This window comes from Ctenocephalides felis, unplaced genomic scaffold (assembly GCF_003426905.1).
Source record: "Ctenocephalides felis isolate EL2017-DRISC unplaced genomic scaffold, ASM342690v1 CF-g0.4_SCAFFOLD_00845, whole genome shotgun sequence".
NCBI lineage: Eukaryota > Metazoa > Arthropoda > Insecta > Siphonaptera > Pulicidae > Ctenocephalides > Ctenocephalides felis.
Genome location: NW_020536999.1, coordinates 2,499,975 through 2,524,900, shown reverse-complemented (window position 1 = coordinate 2,524,900; position 24,926 = coordinate 2,499,975). Strand labels below are relative to the sequence as shown.

At 30.8% G+C, this 24,926-nt stretch overlaps 2 protein-coding genes across 3 annotated transcripts; both read left to right on the top strand.

Moving 5' to 3' along the window:
- Positions 1-1,235: 1,235 nt before the first annotated feature.
- On the top strand, positions 1,236-1,824 carry LOC113376475 (patronin-like; the record flags this gene model as incomplete). The annotated part of the gene is given in 1 exon segment (XM_026616407.1): positions 1,236-1,824. A coding segment is annotated over 1 exon segment (233 nt), but the record flags the coding sequence as incomplete, so codon positions are not given.
- On the top strand, positions 1,471-21,756 carry LOC113376483 (patronin-like). Of its 2 annotated transcripts, XM_026616420.1 has the most exons (12): positions 1,471-1,824; positions 1,882-2,154; positions 3,865-4,097; positions 4,162-4,287; positions 4,363-4,599; positions 5,957-6,212; positions 8,422-8,496; positions 8,643-8,717; positions 11,084-11,218; positions 13,620-13,847; positions 18,222-18,540; positions 21,438-21,756. In XM_026616420.1, exons 1-12 carry the CDS (start codon positions 1,506-1,508, stop codon positions 21,580-21,582), a joined length of 2,421 nt encoding a protein of 806 aa, XP_026472205.1. In that variant the 5' UTR covers positions 1,471-1,505; the 3' UTR covers positions 21,583-21,756. The 2 variants fall into 2 exon arrangements, with proteins under 2 accessions (XP_026472205.1, XP_026472214.1); XM_026616429.1 differs by lacking the exon at positions 11,084-11,218.
- Positions 21,757-24,926: the final 3,170 nt, after the last annotated feature.

Sequence of the window (24,926 nt, the reverse complement as noted above, 5' to 3'; positions counted from 1 at the left end):
TTCGAATTTCATAATTTTCATCAAAAAGTCGGTTTTTGAAAACCGACAAACCGTAGTTATTAGATATCATGGTCCGGCAACATACTGAAATTTTACGGCCCCTACGACAAGTAGTTTAATTTTTAAAATTCATCAAAGTTTAAAAAATTATCAGTCAATTTGTGTCAAAAGTTGCTTTTGTGATGTTATGAGTCAACATTATCAACTCATTAAAATTTAAAATAATATATAATTTTAGGGCATACAATCACTAGTGTCTCTGCATATATTAATATAATTACAGTTAATTTAAATGTGTTTGAGAAAATTCTATTGGAAATCGCAATGTTTAGATTTAATCGCAAACATTATTTTCGAAATAAACAGTTGACTAATTTTATTTAATATCTAAATCTCATTTTCTTTCGATTAAGTCAATTATTACACATTTCCGGAAGTTTATGGAACTTGTCTTAAGGGGCACAACTAGTGTAACCGCCTAAAAAAGGTGATTTTTGGGAATTTATATTAAAAAAAACTACTTTATCAATCATTTCAAAATTTAGAAATATATTTATACATGTTTTAAGAATACATAGTAAAATTTTTGAAGAAAAAATTAATATTTTTTTAAAGTTATCGTCGATCTCCAACGGCGTGACAAAAAAAGGGGCCCTTACTGCTGCAGTGATTTCGGCCTCCTACGTGGATGAAATCAAAAAAAAAATTCTCGTTAAACTAGATAATATTGACTGTAAAATGAACTACGATAAAAAAAATAAATCAAAATTGACAAAATGGCGGCGTTTTAAAAAAAAGTCGAATTTTACCCAAAATTTTGCTCGTTTTTCGACTGCCAAATTTAGATTTTTAATCCGATCAAAAATCGAGGGTTCATTTTACGGAGAACTATATACACAACATGTAAAAAAAATTGATAGTGATCGGATCATTCGTTTTTGAGTAATCACTGCAGCAAATTCGGAAAATGCTGTTTCGAGAAAAACGCGTTTAAAGATAAAATGATCGTTATACTATATACTATATGTATACTTTTTTTTAAATGGCTGTAACTCAAAAAACTATTTGACATGTCGATTTGAAATTTTAATATGTTATTTTTAATATATGTTTTTAATAAAGGTGTAATCTAACGAAATATGAAACAAAACAAAAATCGATTTTTTCAAAGTTTCACACTAGTTGCGCCCCTTAAGGCTAAATGGCACTTTCAACTAGTTCAATTTCTTTTTTAGATTCCTTCCAAATGCCAAACAACGGTTTCGTCCTCCACGAACCTCAACACCAACCGCAACAACCTCAGCAGCATTTCAACCAATTCCAAGCACAACCTCATCAATACAACAACCAAATGCAACCGATACAAGTCGCTACTCATTTTGGAAACCAGGGAAACAATCAGTACGGCAACCATTTGTTGCAACAAGCACAAACGCAACAGGGGAATTACAATCAAGGGAAATTATAATAACCAGCCGCAGTATAACCAGACTTACAGTAAACCGATGAATGACTATAATCAGCAGCAGAATAATCAGTATCCTAGCCAGCAGTATCAGAACCAGAATCAGCAGTATCAGGAGAGGAGGTATAGTAACCAGATGCAACAGCAGCAACAGCAGCAGCAGCAGAATCAGTTTAAGAATCTGAACCAATACTCAAACCAACAACCGAATCAAACACAGTACACCAACCAGAATCAGCAATCCACGAGCCCCTATGGAGCCCAACCGAGTAGACCTTATGAAAGTTTCTCAAACGGTGGAGATGTCACATCACATTATACCAACATGTCGATGAACACCAATAATAGACCCATGTCAGGTAATAACACAATTTTAGTTTAACATCAAACAATATTTCATCGGTCAATTTTCCCAGGTGAAGGTGACGCCAGACTAATGCCTTTAAAATCGCCCCCCATAGATGAGATGGCACCCCAATCGATTTCCTTCATCGGTGATGAGAACGAAGAGGATATCCAAACAACTAGTCGTAGCCCGTACAAAGATCAGAATAATGAAATGGAGGCCTTATCCAGGAATATCAATTCTCGTCTTCACATCACATCAGGAAGCAGGACTTACAGGATACCCAGTCCGACGAGGCCTAGTGTTTTACCTAAGGACAATCAGAATTCGATTAATGAAAAAGGTAAGAAATTGAAATTCTGACTTTTTGCAGGTCGTCTGAGTCTTGCAAGTCATTTGAGAGTCTTGCTGGTCGTCTGAGAGTCTTGCAGGTCGTCTGAGAGTCTTGCAGATGGTCTGAGAGTCTTGAAGATCGTCTGAGATTCTTGAAGATTGTCTGAGATTCTTGCAAATTGTCTGATAGTCTTGTATTTCATCTTAGAGTCTTGTAGATCGTCTGAGAATCTTGCAGATTGTCTAAGAGTGTTGCAGATCATCTGAGAGTATTGTATATCATCTAAGAGTCTTGCAGATCGTCTGAGAGTGTTGTATATCGTCTGAGAGTCTTGCAGATTGTCTGAGAGTGTTGTATATCATCTGAGCGTCTTGCAGATCGTCTGAGAGTATTGTATATTATCTAAGAGTCTTGCAGATCGTCTGGGAGTGTTGTATATCATCTAAGAGTCTTGCAGATCGTCTGAGAGTGTTGTATATCATCTGAGAGTCTAGCAGATTGTTTGAGAGTTAGTCTGAAAGTCTTGCAGGTTGTCTGACGGTCTTGCGGAACGTCTGAGAGTCTTGCAGAACGTCTGAGAGTCTTGCAGAACGTCTGAGAGTATTGCAGAACGTCTGAGAGTATTGCAGAATGCCTGAGAGTCTTGCATATGGTCTGGGAGTCTTGCATATGGTCTGGGAGTCTTGCATATGTTTTGAGAGTCTTGCAGATGGTCTGAGAGTCTTGCAGATGATCTGAGAGTCTTGCAGATGATCTGAGAGTCTTGCAGATGGTCTGAGACTGTTGCAGATGGTCTGAGACTGTTGCAGATGGTCTGAGACTGTTGCAGATGGTCTGAGACTGTTGCAGATGGTCTGAGACTGTTGCAGATGGTCTGAGACTGTTGCAGATGGTCTGAGACTGTTGCAGATGGTCTGAGACTGTTGCAGATGGTCTGAGACTGTTGCAGATGGTCTGAGACTGTTGCAGATGGTCTGAGACTGTTGCAGATGGTCTGAGACTGTTGCAGATGGTCCGAGACTGTTGCAGATGGTCTGAGACTGTAGCAGATGGTCTGAGAGTCTTGCAAATGATGAGAGTGTTGCAGATGGTCTAAGAGTCTTGCAGATGGTCTGAGAGTCTTGCAGATGGTCCGAGAGTCTTGCAGAATGTCTGAGAGTCTTGCAGAATGTCTGAGAGTCTTGCGGATGGTCTGAGAGTCTTGCAAATGATGAGAGTGTTGCAGATGGTCTGAGAGTCTTGCAGATGGTCTGAGAGTCTTGCAGGTGGTCCGAGAGTCTTGCAGGTGGTCCGAGAGTCTTGCAGGTGGTCCGAGAGTCTTGCAGGTGGTCCGAGAGTCTTGCAGGTGGTCCGAGAGTCTTGCAGATGGTTCGAGAGTCTTGCAGATGGTCCGAGAGTCTTGCAGGTGGTCCGAGAGTCTTGCAGGTGGTCCGAGAGTCTTGCAGGTGGTCCGAGAGTCTTGCAGGTGGTCCGAGAGTCTTGCAGGTGGTCCGAGAGTCTTGCAGGTGGTCCGAGAGTCTTGCAGATGGTCCGAGAGTCTTGCAGATGGTTCGAAAGTCTTGCAGGTGGTCTGAGAGTCTTGCAGATGGTCTGAGAGTCTTGCAGATGGTCTGAGAGTCTTGCAGCTCGTCTGAGAGTCTTGTAGATCTTCTGAGAGTGTTCTATATTATCTGAGCGTTTGTAGATCATGAACTATAAAATTACCATTTTAATTTTCAGGTTTCTATATATCATTCGAAGACAACGACAACAAACAGCCTAAACGACCAAAACCTCCACTCAGAGCCAAAAGAACACCTTCGACAACACAAAGTCAACAGCATAGTAATAACAACAGTATGCAGAACAACAATACGCATCAAATGGAAACCAAAACTAATGATAAATTCAATAAGGATGTGGAGATGCTGGCTGCCGAATTGGACAGGGAAAGAGTTATTGTAAGGGATAAGGTGAGATGATATAAAAAAAGGCTATGTGTAATGTGATGTTGCTAAATTGTTATGTTTATTTCAGAGGGAAACTTTAAGTGCCGAGCCAAATAGGAATACAAATCAAAACGATGTGAATCGAGATAAAAGTCACGATCAACCTACACCAGCAGCACTCATCATAGGAACTGATCTTGCCAACCCAGATCCGGTAAATATAAACAAAACATCCACAACACATTGTTTTGGTAGAATACTTACAACTAGTTTGTATATTTTTTTTTAGGATTCTGTGGACGAAATGGAAAGAAAGAAAGAAAAGATTATGCTACTTTCCTTAAGGCGCAGACAGAAGCAGGATGAGGACAGGGCCAAACGGGAAGCTGATTTGGAGAGGGAAAAGGAAAAAGAGAGGGCTGCCGAAGAAGAAAAATCGAGGCGGAAAGAAGAACAAGCCAGGAGGAGACAGGAAATTTTGGACAGGCATAGGTTGAAGAAGGCTATCGAGGAGGCCGAGAGAGAGGTAATAATGAAAAGACCATTTTTAACTTGCCGTAGGATAGTTATAGTAATGGGCTGAAAATCGAAAATGAACATTTTTGCATTTCTCGACGTTTTGAAGGTTTCTGAACATTTTTAAGGGGCATACCTCAGAAACTAAATGGATGTGTGTGTGTTTTGTATGTCCGCATTTTTTCGTGAACGTTTTCGGGCGCACGTATCAACCGATTTAAATGGTTTAAAAAACGTTCGATCCCTATTGATAGGTTGATGTGCTTATTAGTTTTTGGCAAAGGCAGGTTCAGCGGTTTTGGAGATACAGAGCTAAATGTGCAAAAAATGGCAGTTTTTGAGTGAACTAAGCATCCGATTTGAATGATCCAAAAAAACTTTCTACTTGTATTGACAAAACAATTGCTTTTGAGGATGAAAAATTACATCTTTTTTTATTTTCCATAAAATATTTTTAACTTCCCGTAGGGCAAGTTATAGTAATCGCAAAAAAATCGAAAATGAAAACTTTTATATATCTTCACATTTGAAAACCTTCTGAACATTTTGGCATACCTTAGAAAAAAATGGATGTATGTGTGTGTGTATGTGTGTGTGTACGGATACAAATTTTCGTCGACGATTTCGAGAACACGGATTAACCGATTTGAATAATTCGTAAAACATTCGATTCGTATTGATAAGGAGACGTGTTGATTAGTTTTTGGCGAAGGCAGGTCTAGTCGTTCCGAAGATACGGGGCAAAAAGTGCCGAAAACGGTAACCCCGTTTTTAAGAGAACGGAGCGTCCGATTTTAAAAATTCAAAAAGCATTTTACTTGTATTGACAAGATGAAGAATTGGTCAAATTTTCATGAAGGCAGGTCTAGCAGTTTAGGAGATCTAGTAAAAAAAGTAAACAAAAATGCCATCTAGCGGTCAAAAATGATCATTAAACATATGCACATCAAATTATCAGATATTTTATAGAGATTTTAACAATAAGTATAAATTTTGTTTACATTACATTGGGTTCCGTACCAATGTTTATGCGTTAGACGGCGACGCTTCGATATTTCGTCTCTATGCAAGTCTCTATGCATTCGTCTTAAAGCAGTACGATTGCTTTGAAAAAAAGTTCAGAATTTCCAAAATATTTCAAAATAAATTTTTCTTCAAAAAGTCTTTTTTTCAAAAAAAGTAAATTTTTGTCAAAAATTTATAGTTTCTTAAAAATCTAATTTTTTCAGTGATTTTTTTCAAAACTGTTAGTCGTTTTTAAAAAATTAATAATTTTTGGTACGGGAAGTTCCAGCAATTTGCCTTAAGGCACGATGCCATACACCACTAGTTCCTTCAATTCAATTTTCCTCTATCTCTTCCCCCAGGGTAAGGTGATAGACAAGAACGAGCTCATGCACTCTCTGAAGATCACGACGCCATTGAACGCCGCCAATCAGACGAGCACGACACCCAGGCTCAGAACCAAAACTAATAGCTCGAGTAGTTCCACGATAGGCAGCGCAGCCGGTGGCAAACCTAGACAACGTCCTAAGACAATACATATCGATTCTCAGGAAATATCTGATAGTTTGGCTCTGGTCAACAGTCGGGGGAAGAAGGGATCGAGCAGTAATCTGTCAGGTAATAAATGTATATAAATGATAGTTTTGTTGGTTTGTTTGGTGAGCAATTTTTTATGTGGATTAAGATGATATACATGGTGGTAATGATAATTCATAGAGGTTTGCGTTATTAGATCTGTTGTTCAAACAAGAGGTTTAAATCAAAAACTTTTCGGGATAATAGAAAGGAAACTTTTTTCATTTTTGAACTTTTTTTTTGTAAAGATGCATCAGCCTGGCGGATTTTTTTATTAAATGAATAAATAGTGAATTATAATTCAAGGGGCACAACTAGTGTGAAATTATCAAAAAATCTAATTTTCAATTTTTCCATATTTCGATAGGTTATACCTTTAAAAATAACATACCAAAATTTTAAATCGATATCTTAAATAGTTTTTGAGTCACAGCCATTTAAAGAGTATATACATAGTATATAGTATAACGATCATTTTATCTTTAAACGCGTTTTTATCGAAACAGCATTTTCCGAATTGTCTGCAGCGGTTACTCAAAAACAAATGATCCGATCACTATCAAATTTTTTTCACATGTTCTATATATACTTCTCCGTAAAATGAACTAACGATTTTTTGATCGGAACTAAAATCGAATTTTGGCAGTCCAAAAACGACCAAATTTTTGGGTAAAATTCAACTTTTTTTTAAACGCCACTATTTTGTCAATGTTTGATTTTTTTCTATCGTAGGTCATTTTACAGACAATATATATTATATAGTTGAATAATAATTTTTTTAATTTCATCCACGTAGAAGGCCGGAATCACTGCAGCAGTGAAAGGCCTTTTTTTTGTCGCGCCGTTGGAGATCGGCGATAACTTAATAAATATTTAATTTTTTTCTTCAAAAATTTTACTATGTATTCTTAAAAAATGTATAAATATATTCTTAAAATTTTGAAATGATTGATAAAGTTTTTTTTGATATAAATTCCCAAAAATCATTTGTTTTTAGGCGGTTACACTAGTTGTGCATATTAAATAAGTAATTTGTTAATATACATTTTGATTTTTTTATACGATGTTGATCTAGTTTAAAAAAAAGTTGATGGTCTCAAAAAGTCCATTATTAATACCAAGCTTTATTTTTGGTGGCGAAGGAAATGCATTTGTGCATCCCAGACTAAGTCTTTTGTCTGAATATGCCGGAATTAGTACCGCTTGGGTATAATACCGACTAGGGAATGCAATAACGATAAATAAAAAATTTCAATACCGGTATTTCGGTAATCTTAAACAAATGTAGAAAAAAATGAAAGTTACTAATACAAATATAAAAAATTATATATACAACTACAACTATATTCAACTAAACAATAAAAAAAAAACAATAAGTTATTTTTAAATAATAATTTAACAAAATTATATCCAATTTAATTCTTGGTATTCCGGAATACCGCATTTCCTAATACCGACTAAAACCTCTGTTTGTTTCTTACCCTCGAAAACAGCCTTTAGGTATTACTTTGTGGGAGGAGGATTTGGAAAGCTATAATTCCCACTCAGAAATTATACTAATCTTCTTATCTTCTAATAATTCCCTTCTATTATTAGCACCATGTATATATCTATATTTGTTTATATTTTTGTTCATGAACCCTTTTGCACTGCTTTTTATTTATAAAAATTGCATTTATATGAAACTACAGGCCATATTTAATCTACTGCTCATTAAGTGTGTAAAATTTAGAGATTTTCGATAGTAATAAATGGATCAATATTGCCATATAATACCATATCAATGTTATGGCTTATAAATAACTTATAAAATTGGTACTAAAAGCTGTCAAAAAGCTACGCGGTTGCCGTGCAGCCAGGCGGTTTTATACATAAAATCTAACTTCCTACATGTTGACGTTTGACTGCACAGAATAACATAGCATTTTGACATTTTTGGTAAGATTTTATATGAAAAACGGAGCCTAACACAGCATTGCCATAACATTAGTCTATTTTACCACAAAACTCAAAGTTCTATATCTGATAAATGTGCTTTTTTTTTTAATAAGGCACGAATTTATTGAAATAATTATATGTTAATTGAGATTAGGACATGCACGGTGTATGTTCAGACTGCTAATTATCAATATTTTAGGAAGTTCCTTTAGTGTTTTAATAGGCCTGTAGTTACTTTCCACAGTAACATGTATAACACTCAATTTTTTTAGTTTGCTTTTATTTATTTTTGTTTTGTTTTGTCCCTCGTAAGGCATAGGAAGTCAATCTGGGGGCACCATCAGGAGGGATTACTACAGGGGCTCGCAAGACAGCCTGTCTTATCGAGGTAAATCAACAACTCTCGTTTCTCTCACATCATTGTTTTATTTTTGCTGTATTTGTTTTTATATAACAATAATATAATAATACATTTCTTATTTTATTATACATCAATTGAAAAAAAAACTGATCTGGTAATTATTTTTGGATTAGAATCTCCTGAGGATGCACCTAGCAGGTCAACGAGTCAAGGATTGGGCAGACGAGGCTCGTATAAAACTTCTAGAGGTAATGATAGTAATATATATATATATATATATATATATATATATATATATATATATTTTAATATGAACAAAACAGCACTCAGATTTGTTTAACACAACTTTATTTTATGATTACAGACGTTTCGAGACCATGGTGTGTCTCATCCTCAGTGTAATTTCAAAAACAGTTACTTATATACTACACATTCTTTAATAATTTATTTAAATTTTATTTAATTTTTGGTATACAAAAAACACCAACTATTCTGTGTCAAGCATTGCAAGGAATAGTTGGTGTTTTTTGTATACCAAAAATTAAATAAAATTTAAATAAATTATTAAAGAATGTGTAGTATATAAGTAACTGTTTTTGAAATTACACTGAGGATGAGACACACCATGGTCTCGAAACGTCTGTAATCATAAAATAAAGTTGTGTTAAACAAATCTGAGTGCTGTTTTGTTCATATTAAACAATTAATATATATATATATATATATATATATATATATATATATATATATATATATATATATATGATAGGTCTCTATATGAATCGAGTAACTTATAAAAAAAATTAAATCCACAGCCTGAAGCGTTAAAAAGCAAAAAAAAATATGAAAGTAAAAACATAAAGTTGTATATTAAGACGCAAATCAAATTTCCAAACTTTAAGTATATTTTGTTTAATATCAAAATTTAAAGAAATGTTATACGTTTATTAATAATTTAAAGAAATTTAAAGAAGAAGAATTCAAATAAATAGACAAAGAGTTAGCAAGTTTTCTAAATTCAATATTTTTCCTTTATGTTAAAATGATACATAATAGTAATTATGTATATATGTAGGAGTAACGAAAAAAATAACAAAAAACAACTTATTATTGAGAAAAATTTAATATCTATGGGTAACATCAAAGAAGTACCAATTTACTTGAAATTTGTACTCAAATGCTGATTTATGTTAAATTTTGCTTAATTAAAATGTAAAGTCTGCTTTATTTTTACCAAAAAATTAGTAATTTTTAATATAAAAACTGAATTTTAATTCTATAAATTTTAATTTAATGACAATTTATATTTAAGAGGGTATTCTAATGTAGAAGTATGAATTTTAGGGCAATTTTAAAATATTCTATATAAAAGGCAATCCGTTTCTTTTACTACCATTTTTTCTATAATTTATTTATCAGTGCACAGACATAAATATGTGAAAAGAAAAATGTAAATAATTTCAAAAATTAGCAATTGTTGAGGTGGGGAGGTCCTAAAAAATTGACACGTGACCATGTCCACGCTTTTAGCTCTTTTTCCGAAAAGAAAAAAAATGCATATACTAGAATTAAGTTAATTTTTTTTTTTTTACATAATTGCGACTGTTTGAAAAAAAATAGCATTTTTTTACCACTTTTAAGGTATTCTCGAATTTTTCCAAAATAGTAAACATTGAAATTTGGGGATGAGGCAAATATACGCCAGAGTAAAGTCTATAAAGAAGATTCTCTAAAAGTTTCAAGTAAATAGTTTGAAAAAAATATAATTTTCCTTACCACTTTTTGAGTTTCACGATTTTTTTAAAAATAGTAAAAATTGAAATTTGGGTATCAGGTTAGTATACGTAAGAAAGAAGTCTATAAAGAAAATTCTCTGAAAATTTCAAGTAGATAGTTTGAAAAAATATATAATTCTTCTTACCACTTTGAGTTTCACGATTTTTTTAAAAATAGTAAAAATTGAAATTTGGGGATGAGTTTAGTATATGCTCGAGAGATGTCTATGAAGAAGATTCTCTGAAATATTCAAGTAAATCGGTTCAGTAAAAGTCGAGAAATCGTGGGCATCTTATTGAAAAAGACGGTTTTGAGAAAAACACATTAAAATTTCGCGAAAAAGAGGTTTATAGTGGTCAAGCAGGTGTATTTCCGAAAATAATTTAAATTTTTAAAAATTCTTTCGTACACATATTTTTGCAAGATTTGCAAATATGGAACAGAAGTAAAAACATTTTTTTGAATTTCTACACTAGAATATTTCCTTAAATGCTCTGATATATGTTAAATCTTACGTCAAAATCTAATGTCAGTGTTATGTTTACCAGACATCAATTATCTTATGTCCAAAATTATTTTTTTTTTACATAAAACATTATTTATGGTATAACGGTTCATCAATATTTCAATATTGAAAAAATATATATATAAAAATTTACTTACATTTTTACTTAAAGGTATATGTTAAATTCTGCGCAAGTAAGATTTTTATCGAAATCCATATAAGGTCGACCAAAAATTAAATAGGATTTACTATTATTTGTAAGTCAGGGTGCAAAATTGAATTGAAATTTACTATGTGTAAGTATTTTTATTATTTTATTATCGATTATTTTAGAAAATCTAAGCAACATTCCGCAAGCCGGTGGTGCGTCTTCGACATTGCGCGGAAGGACGAAATTTCAACCGACTTATCAATATCCTTCGTCGAATTTCAAAGGAAGAAAGTCGAATTCGTTAATGAACCTTTGCGGTATAATTGATTATAATTAAATTATTTTGCGGTGGTAGGGGTACAGGAAAACGTTTCTTTCTAACATAAAACAAATTGTTTCATCGTGGTGTTTATTAAAAACGCTTTGTGGGATATTGATGGAGGTGTACCTATATGTTTTGTGTTGGACTAATTTTATACGTATATGTTAATACTAATGTGACTTAATGAATATAGGTGATGGTGAACTAATTTTTGTTATTATCTCGGAAATATATGCTGCAAATTTATTGGATAATATTAATGTTACAAACTAAACTTCATGCTTACGTTTCGAGACTATGCAAACATTTGTGTAAACCTTTATTTATAAAAATGAATGTATGTCTGGCTGTCCTTTATGTATTCATAAACCATAAATTCGATTGTCATGAAAATTTGGGAAACTTTTAGGTATATCGCCAAAGATTTACGTACATTTTGATTGAAACCAAGTCGTAGGCATTGGCCATTCCGAAGTTTTTTTCTATTTTTTTGTTCAATTTTTATTTTTGTATTTTTTTATAATGCGTATATAACAAATACATATGACACTAAATTACACCTTTTCTATCTAATAACAATTTGTATTTAATTAATTGCTGATATATGGTGAATTCAGTGTGAACAATATGTAATGTTCAAGAAAAATATTTAAGCGATTTATTGATTTATCGATATTAACAGCACATGCAGAAAATACAGTAAATTCAAAAACAGATATTGAAACATTACACGATTTATACTTAAATTTTATAAATTATATTATTATAATACTAGTGCCATCTTGGTCTCCTGAGTATAATTATTACCCCTCTCTAGTTATTCATAGGTTATATTAATGAGGCAATTCTGCTTGTTTTATATTTTATAATAATAATAATATTATAATTTTATATTTTTATTTTTGATGACACAAACCATAGTCTCGAAACGTTACCAGAGGGTTACGTCTGTAATTTTAATGTTATTTAATAAATGGTGCAAAATGTGTGTTCATATTTCCAATGATGATATATTCTTTCCGCTCATAGTTTATAAATTTATTTGTGTTTGATATTGTCACAGGTTGGTGTCGTCGAAGATCTATAAATATTAATAATTAACATTTTTGTAACATTTGTAACATTTTTTTTACCCACACACACAGTGTCATGGGTTGAGGTACACATGCACACAAACAAATATTGTTTTATACATTTATCTATTTTTTTTGTTATTTCATTTTCTACATAGTTGCTTTATCTATTTTTATTTGTCACTTTTCTTGTAATTTTATGTATTAATATTTACAGTCATTTTTTGTGCTTTCGTGCAATTAATTCTTACTCTTCATAATTTTTTCCGGTGTTCTTATTTGTTTCTTTTACCAATTTGTGTTTTATTCATTTTGGTTTACGTTTAGTAATAAATTAATTATTTATATTTTTTTATGACTTAATCATGTATATACACCTAAGTTTGTTTTTACACGGTCTTTTTGTACACGGTTTTGATATAACACGGTTTGAAAATTGAATATTTTTAATTTTTTTACACGATTTTATTCCATTTAGCACGATTTGAAACTTTATGTACCTAAATTTTTTTTGTCAAATTAAATGTTTGCGAAGTATGTTCATATCACAAAAAAGTATTTATGAAGGAAAAAAGTCTGAAACCATCGATAGTATCGATAGTTTGCGAATACTAGCTTAAAGATTTAAGTGAATTCCCCTTTAGCGCGTACAAACAATTTATACTGGTCAAAGCAAATGTGAATAGAACTAATTTAGGGGAATTCACTTTATGTGCATACAATAAAATTTACTGGTCAGAGCAATTGAAACGTGTTAAAATTTTGTGAACTGTCAATGCAATAAGACGTGTTTGGTAAAGAAATTTTTTGCTGGCAAATTTGATTTTCCATTAAATTTAATTTTAACGCATTAAGCTACAAAATATTTTGTATTTATTCACTTATTTATGTTTTTTAATTTTGTTAAATATTTTATGTTATTTAGTTACCCATTTTTGTATAAGATCAATGTCTTTTTTACAGGTTTTTTTTTACACGGCTTCTTCTAGAACCAATCTACCGTGTAAAAACAGACTTAGGTGTATTTAATTTAATAATGACTTCATCAATTTTCTCGGCTCGAATGAACTTTGAGTTTAAATTTAAAAGAAATCATTACAGACAATTTTTCATAGTATCATTTCTCTTGTTGACATTTTACTTCTGGACAATTGTTCATACAGACAATTGTTCATACTATCATTTCTCTTGGTGACATTTTTTTCGTCCTTCACTTCATTTTTATGTATCACTATTTCTTCGTCAATTTCTTAACCAACTTCTAAATGTCTAACAAATCATTCTTTTAGAAAATCCATGCCTAATCTAATTTCCTTTATCTAGATACCGATTCTGGTCTAGGCAGGGCAACGCCTCCTCGAAGGGCTCCTTCACCAGGTGTAAGGCATCTGCCTTCGCCTTCAGGTGGCCTTGGTCCAGGTTCTCTTCCTCCGTCTCGAGGTTTATACAGTAGTGGTCGAAGAGGAGGCCCTGGAAGCAGTGGAGGATTCGATGATGCAGCAAGCGATGTCAGCAGTGCTGCTGGAAGCCTCATGATGGATCACTATAATGGTAATAAATAGTTTGGATACCCGTAAACAAGCCATCGTTAAGTTTATAAGTATGCCTTACCAACAGTAGCGTAACTATAGGGTGGCGTGGGTGGCAAAATGCCACGGGCCCCCGACCGAAGGGGGCCCCGGCCCAGAAAACCGCGGGCTCAGAAATACATTTTTACATCGAACTTACATTCGGCCGAATATTTAGTTAGTTAAAACCAAAGTGTGTTTTATCTTTTATGCGATAAGGAACCGCTTTGGATCTGCATTGGAAAATTATTAGTTTATGATATCAAGAATGAATTAATGAATTTAATATTGTATATATATATATATATATATATATATATAATTTATACTTTTTTGACTTTTAAGATAAAAAACGAACACGTGAACAACTCTTTTCTCAATATCAAGGGCGTAGCGTGCATTCGCGGGGCTTCATATCAAAATTTGTTTGGAGGCCCCCTTAAGAAGAATTTTTTTATCCCAAAATATAAAAATACATAAAATTCGAAGAATAGTTATTCATCATTCTAATTATTTTTCTATCTAATTTTCTATAATTTTCTGAATTTTTCATAAATGATTTTAGATAAAAATATTCTCACCTTATCTTTTTTCGAAAAACTGAATTATTAAGTGATCTTTAAATTTCCTAAAGTTTCTGTCTCTAGGAACAATAGTGTCAGATCTGGTAGACATTTCTGTCCTAAAGTTTTTACGTAATTTTTTTTAGTTTTAATTTTGCATATCATGGTATTCGTGAAGTACATACAAAGTTTTAAAATCTTCGTCCAAGTTATTTAATTTTTTATTAATCATTATTTTGCTTTAGATTTTTTATCAATTTCTGCTTACGCTCGTGGGGCCCCGTATTTTTTTTACTGCTACGCAATATTCAAAGACATACATTTTACTGCTACATTATTGTTATAAATAAATGTCATTTAATATTAATCATTTAACAGTTACATTGACAGTTGCATGAGTTGTATGTAGATACAATGAAGTCATTCATTATATTCAATCTAAGCCTTTACTGAATTAAGAGCTACCTTAGGTTTTTTATCGCAGAAAATACAAACATTATTTCTGGTTTTGAAAATTAAAAGTTTACCTTTAGAAGCAGATTATACTTCTGACATGTAGACTCCGACAAGTCTCTTTCTTAATTTTATACTATTTGTTACAAGCCTAATTTCAACACATTCTAAAGGATTTTAATTCGTTTTAGAACACATCCACTGGTTTCTCAAGATTTGAATCTAATAACGAAATAACATTAAAAATATTTATCCCTACTAGATGTGCAGGACATTTGGTTTTCCATTGTAATTGTTTAGTATGTTCATTAAGACCAAGTACTCTATCGTTATACCAAGTAAATCGTCTAATTTTAATTTTAGCAAACGTCAAAAGAACTACTCATTTTCTCAAACTTCGATGAATTTTTAAAATTAAACTACTTGTCGTAAGGCCGTAATATTTCAGTAAGTTCTATAAGACCATGATATACATCGCCAAAGAAAGTTCCATGAAAATCGGCTTAATTTTTTTTTCAACAGTTATTTACAAGAAAACGGCTCGGTAGATTTTCACCTGAAACTAATCAGTACCATTCCCAACTAATATCTTTCGAACAGTTTTTGATTTTTTAAAATCGATTCGGTAGTATGAGCTTAAATGTGGACGAAAAATTCAACACTTTTTTCCAAATTTCAAAGAAACGGCTCGGCCGATCGTCGCACAAAACTGAGAAACGATAATCCTCATCGAGATACATCAAATGCTTTTTAAATTTTTGAAATCGGTTCAGGCGTTTTTGAGCAAACGTTGATGAAAGTTCTAATTTGACAAATGCCAAAAAGACCATACTAATTTTTGCAAACTTTGATGAATTTTTAAAGCTAAACAAGTTGTCGTAGGGCCGTAATATTTTAGTATGATCTAGAAGACTATGGTATCTACCGTCAAAAAAAAAAAATAATAATCTCCAAAAAAAATTTTTAACGCCTTATTACAAGAAAACGGCCCGGCCGATCTCTACCAAAAACTAATCAGCACGATTCCCAACCAATATCTTTCGAACGGTTTTTGAATTTTCAAAATCGATTCAGAATTGCGGGCTAAAACGCAGACGAATTTTTTTTTCACTTTTTTGCGATTTACAAAGAAACGGCTTGGCCGATCGTCGCACAAACAATAGTCCTCATCGAGATACATCGAATGACTTTTAAATTTTTGAAATAGGTCCAGTCGTTTTTGAGAAAACGCTGATTCAGGGCAAAAAATCTGTTCACACACACACACACACACATACTTTTTCCAAATTTGTTCTCATTCGATTCAGAATGGCTTGAAACGTCGAGAAAACATAAAATTACCGAATCGGATTTTTTTGATGAAAACATAAACTTCTCTTTCGGGAAGTTAAAAAGAAATTGTTAATGGAAGGTTATGTAATAACTAAATTTAACAAAGTGTTTTTTTTTTTAATTTTTATTTTAAAAAATACGTTTAATTTTAATCTCCATTTATTCTAACGTTGAAAATATTCACTAATATTTTATGTTTGATTTTTAAGAAAAATTATGTTTTATGTATCTCTTGTTATTTTCATATAATTACAAGTAAATTATAATTGTGCCTTTAAATCAATACTTTACTTTTCTACCATTTGTATAATTTTTTTTTCAATATGCCATAAAATATGAATTAGTCGAAATTGGTTTGCTAATTGTGATAAAATTCATTGAAAATTGTTTTAGCCAGTAATAAAACAGCGTGTAAATGTGTATTAACGTTTATTAAACAAAATTAGATAAATTAAAAATTGAGTACCACGATAGGGCCATATCGGAAGCCTTTGCTACGGGCCCCGGAGGGTCTAGTTACGCCACTGTATATATATATATATATATATATATATATATATATATATATATATATATAATCACCAGTAATTTTATTTGTTTAAATGGGTTTGTCATTTGTGATTTAAATTCATAATGTTTGGGTTTGAGACACTTTTTCACATTTTGTTAAATATTTCAAAAACTTTTTCCTTTGCACTCTTTTTAAATTAGTTTAGCAGAAACTAGATAAAATTTACTTCAATCCTGTGCAAACAACTTTATGCACTCTAGTACAAAATTTTAGAAAAAAATAAGTTTGAACTCGCCCTTATGTATTTGAACGTGTTAATTTGGGACACTTTTTTCTATTTTTTTTTTTTATTTAATTTATTCTGGAATCTATTTTACATAGGCATTAACATTGAGCAGAGATTGCTAACAATAATTATCTTATAATATAAACAAGAAGATAGTAGAAATACCCAGCGGCGTGTCTACTAGGTATAATTTATAAAATACCTTGAAAATTTTGTTAAGCACACTGTTTTCTAGTTAGTTTAACAGAAACCAGATAAAATTTACTTTTGTTCTGTGTAAACTGTTTTATACACTTTAATACATTTTTTTTAGAGAAAAAATAATTTTGAAGTAGCCCTTATGTGTTAATTTGGGACACTTTTCTCTAATTTATTAATTAGCTTGAAAATTTCGTCTTGGACACTGTTTTTAAGTTAGTTTAGCAGAAACTAGATAAAATTTACTTTCATTTTGTGTAAACTCTTTTATGCACTTAAATACAATTTTTTAGAAAAAAATAATTTTGAACTAGCCGCCCTTATGTGTTAATTTGGGACACTTTTTTGCAATTTATTAATTAACTTGAAAATTTCGTCTTGGACAATTAAGCTAAACTCGGGTATTGTCTGTTCCGAGCAATTTTAATTAATTAATTTCAAACATTCCAATTATTTTTGTTTAATAAAATATGAATTCAAAAAACTGAGAACGTCTATCGAATTGCTACTTAGACGTGTCCTTTGTTTACTCACAAAATTTCCTGAAATAGAAAATACTCTCATACTTGCGACCAAATTATGCTTAATTGTTTTTAAAGCCTGATATAATAATTTTAAGTTTTTTGTTCTTTTATTTGTGGCTTCTAGGGTTTAAAACTTTTTTTTTAAGTTTGAGTAGAGGAAGTTACTTCTTCAAGAAGAAATCACACCGATTTAAATTAATATATACAATGGTATAAAAATCTAAATTAATATATACAAAACCTTTCGGGGAACCATTACAGACTAAATAAGATATAAAATGCTATTGAACCGATATGATTTCAAGAAGCAAAACGCTTTCATCTATTTTTTATATTTGGCTATATTTGTCATTTTCCATTTATACAGCAAAAACCGACTTTTTTCACTAAAAAGCCGGTTTTCGAATTCCATAATTTTCGCCAAAAAACCGTTTTTTATTTTACCTGATTTTTACCATAAGTATGTCTTACCAAATTTCTTTACCCCCAGGTCCAAGGCTCTACAAACAACCCCTGGCCAAAAGCAATCGTAACATAATGCTGAATGCAGTCGAGTACTGTGTCTTTCCTGGTGCTGTCAACGAGACAGCCAAACGAAGAGTCCTGGACGAGATGATGAGATCCGAGTGCAAACATTTCCTGATACTCTTTCGTGATGCTGGTTGTCAATTTAGGGCACTCTATGGATACGATACACAGGATGGAGAGATGGGTGGTGCTGCTGGTATGGGAATCGATGATAAGGTTATCAAGTTGTACGGGACTGGACCTAAGGTGGTCGATGATAAGATGTTTGATAAGTTTTTCAAGTAAGTAGAAATGATATTAAAATATTAATTGATTTATAACATGAGCATAGATTGCAAACGTATTAAACTAAAAATGGAATAAATTCTAGTAATGTAATATAAGTAAGAATTTCGTTCGTTTTAAATTTTTGTTCGTCAGCTTTGTTTGAGCTTTTATTTTTATTCCATATTAGTTTGCTTGTCAGTAGAGTTTTTTTTTATTATTTTATATTAGTTTCATATTTATATTCAGTTTCCTCATCAGTATAGTTAGTCCTCGATTTTTTGCTCGATTTTTAACATGCTCATCAGTAGAGTCCTTTTTTTAACTTCCCGTAGGGCAAGTTATAGTAATCGCAAAAAAATCAAAAATGAAAATTTTTACATATCTTTACGTTTCAAAGGTTTCTGAACATTTTGGCATACCTTAGAAAAAATGGATGTATGTGTGTGTGTGTGTATGTATGTATGTATGTATGTATGTACGTGTGTGTATGTATGAGCGGATACAAATTTTCGTCGACGATTTCGGGAAACACGGATCGACCGATTTGAATAATTCAAAAAACATTCGATTCGTATTGATAAGGAGACGTGCTGATTAGTTTTTGGCGAAGGGAGGTCTAGCCGTTCCGAAGATACGGGGCAAAAAGTGCCAAAAACGGTAATTCAGTTTTTAAGAGAACGGAGCGTCCGCTTTGAATAATTCAAAAAACATTTTACTTGTATTGACAAGATGAAAAATCGATGAAATTTTTATGAAGGTAGGTCTAGCGGTTTCGGAGATATAAAGGAAAAAGTAAAAAAATGAGCCATTTGGCGGTCAAAAATGATCATTAGACATATGCACATCAAATTATCAGATATTTTATAGAGATTTTAACAATAAGTATACATTTTGTTAACATTCCTTTGGGTTCCGTACCAATGCTTATGCGTTATACAGCGACGCGGCGCTTACGCGCTTTATATTTTGTCCCTATGCAGTTAAAGCAGTACGATTGCTTTGAAAAAAAAGTTCAGATCTTCCACAATAAGTCAAAATAAAGAAAAAAAATTTTTTTCAAAAAAGAAAAATTTCAAAAAAAAGTAATTTTTTGTCCAATTTATAGTTTCTCAAAAATCTTATTTTTTCAAAGTAAATTTTTTTCAAAAATGTTAAGCGTTTTTAAAAAAATAATAATTTTGGGTACGGGAAGTTCCAGCAATTTGTCTTAAGGCACGATGCCTTAATTGCCAAGACAGAATTCCACTTACAGCTAGTTATGTAGTTTTCTTTGCTCGTCGGTAGAGTTTCTACTCTCGACATTTTTATTTTACTATCAGTACACTTTTTTACTTTCATTTTTAGTTTGTTTGTCATTAGAGTTCCTTATTATTTTATTTTTAGCATGCTTGTCAGTAGAGTTTCTTTTACAGTGAAATTTTACAAGTATTTGCTTCAAGTTTAAATTTAGTTTGCTCGTCAGTAGAGTTTCTGGTAAATTAAATTTGAAAAATGAAAAAATAATAAAGCCAAAAGAGACTCTACTGACGATCAAAATTAATCTATCCGGTTAGGAGAATTTAAACACAACTTCACACATTTGCGTATTTTACGAGTGACGAATATACTCGTTGTCCATGACGATTATATTCGTCAAATAAAGATGGTCAAGAGATTTTTTACACATTTTCAAATTTTACGTATGACGAATATACTCGTCAAAACACAATATACTGACACAAATAACCTGGTTGAGAGAGTTTTATGAATGACCATAAATGGTTATAAAAAATCACAAATTTTTATTTCCAACGCGTGACGAATATACTCGTCAATCACAGAATACAATCAATTTCATTTTCAATTTGCTCATCAGTAGAGTTTCTTTTTTAATTTATTTTTGGTTTGCTCGTCAGTAGAGTCCCTTTCTCTGCCGACATTTTTATCTGTGCCGTCTTTTTTCATTTTTATTTTACTTGTTAGTAGTCTCTTTTTTATTTTATTTTTGGTTTGCTCGTCAGTAGAGTTACTTTTTTTATTAGTTTGCTTGTCAGTAGTTTCTTTTTTTATTTTTGGTTTGCTCGTCAGTAGAGTCCTTTTTTCTAAGCATTTGTTCTATAATATTAATATTTGCTTCGAATTCAAATTTACACATTTAAGTATTTTACGGGTGACGTATATACTCGTCAATATATAAAATTCTGACACTTTTCCATGACGAATATATTCGTCACGAGAATTACATTCAAAAATTTTACACATTTACATATTTAAGGCGTGACGAATATACTCGTCAATGAACAAAATTGTAACTTTTTTACAAATTTACTTCTCCATGACGATTATATTCGACAATTACAGATAATTAGTTGATAGAATTTTATGAGAGAATTTTCACATATTTACTTCTATATGACGAGTATATTTGTCAATTAAAGATGACCAGTTGAGATAATTGGTTAAGAGAACTTTATGAGAAAATTTTGACATATTTACATATTCTAAGAATGTACTTTTCCGCACAAAAAAAATTGTCACTTCTTCATGACGTGTATATTCGTCAATTACTGATATCTGTTTAAGAAAATTTTATGAGAGGATTTTGTTGACATATTTACATATTTTACGAATGTACTCGCCAGTACACAAAATTTTGTCTTTTTTCCATGACTGTTTAAAAAAATCACACATTTTTACACATTTACGTTTGTAACGCATGTCGAATATACTCGTCAATACACAAAATACTGACACTTTTCCATGACGAGTATAGTCGTTCATTACAAATAACTGGTTAATAGTATTCTCACACATTTTTACACATTTCCATTCCCAACGCATCACGAATATACTCGTCCAAACTCAAAATTCTGCCACTTCTCCATGACGACTATATCCGTCAATTCCTATTAACATCTCCTTTACTTTTCAGATACAATTCCGGTGGCAAATGTTTCTCTCAAGTGCACACGAAGCATTTAACAGTAACAATAGACGCCTTCACGATTCACAATTCCCTTTGGCAGGGCAAAAAGGTCAATTTGCCCAACAAACGCGACATGACGCTCGTCATCTGATCACATCGAATGGCAAATGGAAATTTGGTGGAATTTAGAGTCACTGGTAAATGTACCATATTATATACATCTACACTACTACACGTACAGATAGATAAATTATTTTTTTTATTATGGATTTTCTTAAACGATTATGTGTCAAAGTAATTATAGTTGGGGACGACATAGGGAAAAAGATATATATGTGTATATATATATATATATATATATATATATATATTGAACCAAGGGCTTCATTTTTCTTCAAAAAATTATTTATTCAATTTTTCAATTATTTTAATCAACGTTCCGGGTATGTAGGATGTCTACTTCTTTAGTAACTATTGATAACATGTATAAAAATTGTTATACATTATACATTATTATTATACTTATTTAATAATTTGAAAATTTAAAGAATTTATTTTTCATCTTTTTAAAAACGAAATTTTGCAATACATTTTCTTAACAGATTTTCAGTTTTGTTAGTATGTTTGTTTATCACCAGTAATGAGTTTAAATCTGTTTGATGAATTTGGTACACTTTTTTACATTTTGGTAAATAATTTAAAAACTTTTTTGTAACACTCTTTTTTAGTTAGTTTAGCAAAATCTAGATGAAATTTATAACATTTGTATACAAACTATTTTATACACCATGTTACAATTTTTTTGGAAAAAACAAGTTTGAACTTGACCTTAGGCATTTCAAAATTTCCAAGATGTCTCATGTTAATTTGGGACACTTTTCTACATTTTGTTAAATAACTTCAAAATTTCTTCTTGAACATATATATTAAGCTAGCTTAGCAAAAACTAGATAAAATTTACTACCATTCTATGCCAAATGCTTTATACGCTCTGGTACAAAATTTTTGAAAAAAAATAAGGTTGAAATTTGCCCTTATGTATTTCATTATGATTATGTATTAGTAATTGCGACTTGTTAAAATGGGACAATTTTCTGCAATTTATTAAATAACTTGTAAACTTCTTTCGTGGACACTTTTTTTTCTTAACATAAACTAGATAACATTTATAACAATCCGGTTTAAAATTGTTTACACACACTGAAACAAAATTTTGAGAAAAACAAGTTTGAACTCGCCCTTATGCGTTTCAATATTTTCATATTTGGGACACTTCTGCAATTTATCAAATAACACGAAATTTTCTTCTTGGACACTTTCTTTAAGTTAGTTTACCAGAAAGTAGATAAAAATTACTTAAATTCTGTGCAAACAGTTTTATTCACTCTGACACAATTTTTTGGGGGGAAAAAACAAGCTTGTTGTTGCCCTTATGTATTTAAAAATTTGCTACGTTATTTGGGATATTTTTTCACATTTTGTCAAATAACTCGAAATCTTCTTTTAGGACACTCCTTTTTATTTAGTTTAGCAGAAACTAGATACAATTTTATCAACTTTACGTATCATCTCTTGTATACATTTCAGTGCAAAATTTTTGGAAAAAACAAGTGTTGACTCACCCTTGTTTATTTGCTATTTTGTAAGATGTTAATTGGGGACATTTTTCTGCAGTTCAGTAAATATTTCAGAAACTTCTTCTGGGACACTCTTTTTTATTTATTTTAGTAAAAACTAGATAAAATTTATTTAAATTCTGTGCAATTAGTTTTATACACTCTGATACAAAAATTTTGAAAAGAAAACAGGACATTTTTTTATCGAGGTCATTTTTTTGTCCGGGACATTGGTGCATTTTCATATGTGTTAAAAGTTTATATTAAAAATATATTTTTAAAAAAGGTTAAAAGAAAATTCTTTCAGATTTAAAATGATTAAATAAGTGTATAAATATATAATAATAAATTATTTACTTGCTATCAATAGTTTCTGAAAAAGGGAACATCTTATATTCTGGAGACGTTGAATAAAATAATTAAAAAATGAATAAAAAAGGTTCAGAAATTCATATATATATATATATATATATATATATATATATATATATATATATTTACCTATATCGTCACCATGTATGTTTTTATTATCTTATAATCTGCTTTTGTCAATGTAATTAATGAAATTGTTCATACTTATATATTTAATATTTATAAAACATGTATATGTATATATAAATATATATATATATATATATAATATACATATATATACATATACATTTTGCAATTAATAGAGCAATTAAAATAATAAATAAATACTTGTAAATAACAATTGCAATCTGCATAATATGTTTTAAATTTAAATTGAATTAATAATAATTCTTATGCTTTAATTCTGATGAAATCGATTAAGCATAAAAAAAGTTTACGCATACTTAAAAGTTATACTTAAAAAAATTAATGAAGGATTTTGGGGGGAGATGATTGATATATATATATATATATATATATATATATATATATATATTGGAAAAGAAACATAAATCAGTATATTAAAATATCGGAGATTTTTGAGAAAACTGGTGTATTAATTTTTACCTCTTTCTATATATACGTTTCGACACATGATGTGTGTCATCATCGTTCAATAAATCATCAGACTAGACTAAACCTAGGCACAAAATTTGAAACAAATTTCTTTCTAAAAAATGACAAATTCAATTAACACAAAAAATTCCTCTTTTTTAAATCGTCTTTTTTGTTTTTTAGTTTTACGTTTCGACACCCAATGTGTGCCATCACCATTCAGTGAATTAAATCAGAAATAAACCAAAATACAAAGTTTGAAGCAAAATTATTAAAAAAAAATTGACTAATTTTAAAGACTAAATTTAGTTAAGAAAAATCAACAGGAACATAACTACTACATCTTTAATAGAAAAAAACCTGATGATGGAACATATCTAGTTCCGAAACGTGGTAATGTTTTTTTATCTTTGAAAAATTATTCAAAAATCGATTTTTTTTTAATAAAACTGATGTATTAATTTTCACTTTTTATTTTTACGTTTCGACACGGGATGTGTGTCATCATCATTCAGTAAATCATCAAACTAGACTAAACCGAGACACTAAATTTGAAACTTTATTTCTAAACAAATGACAAATTTGATTAACACAAATATGTCCTTTTTTTAAATCGACTTTTCATTTTTTATTTCCCAAAAAATGTTTTTTTCCAAAAAAATTTTTTCACAAAATTTTTTTTCACAGAAAATCAAAGATTATATATATATATAGTCCATAGTTTTTACCCTAAAAATTTTTTTCTCAAAAAATTTTTCCCAAAAATTTTTTCTCCCAAATTTTTTTCCAAAAAAAAAACATTTTCCAAAATTTTTTTTCCCAGAAAATCAAAATTATATATATATAGTCCATGGTTTTTCCCCAAAAAATTTTTTTCCCAAAAATTTTTTCCCCCAAATTTTTTCCCAAA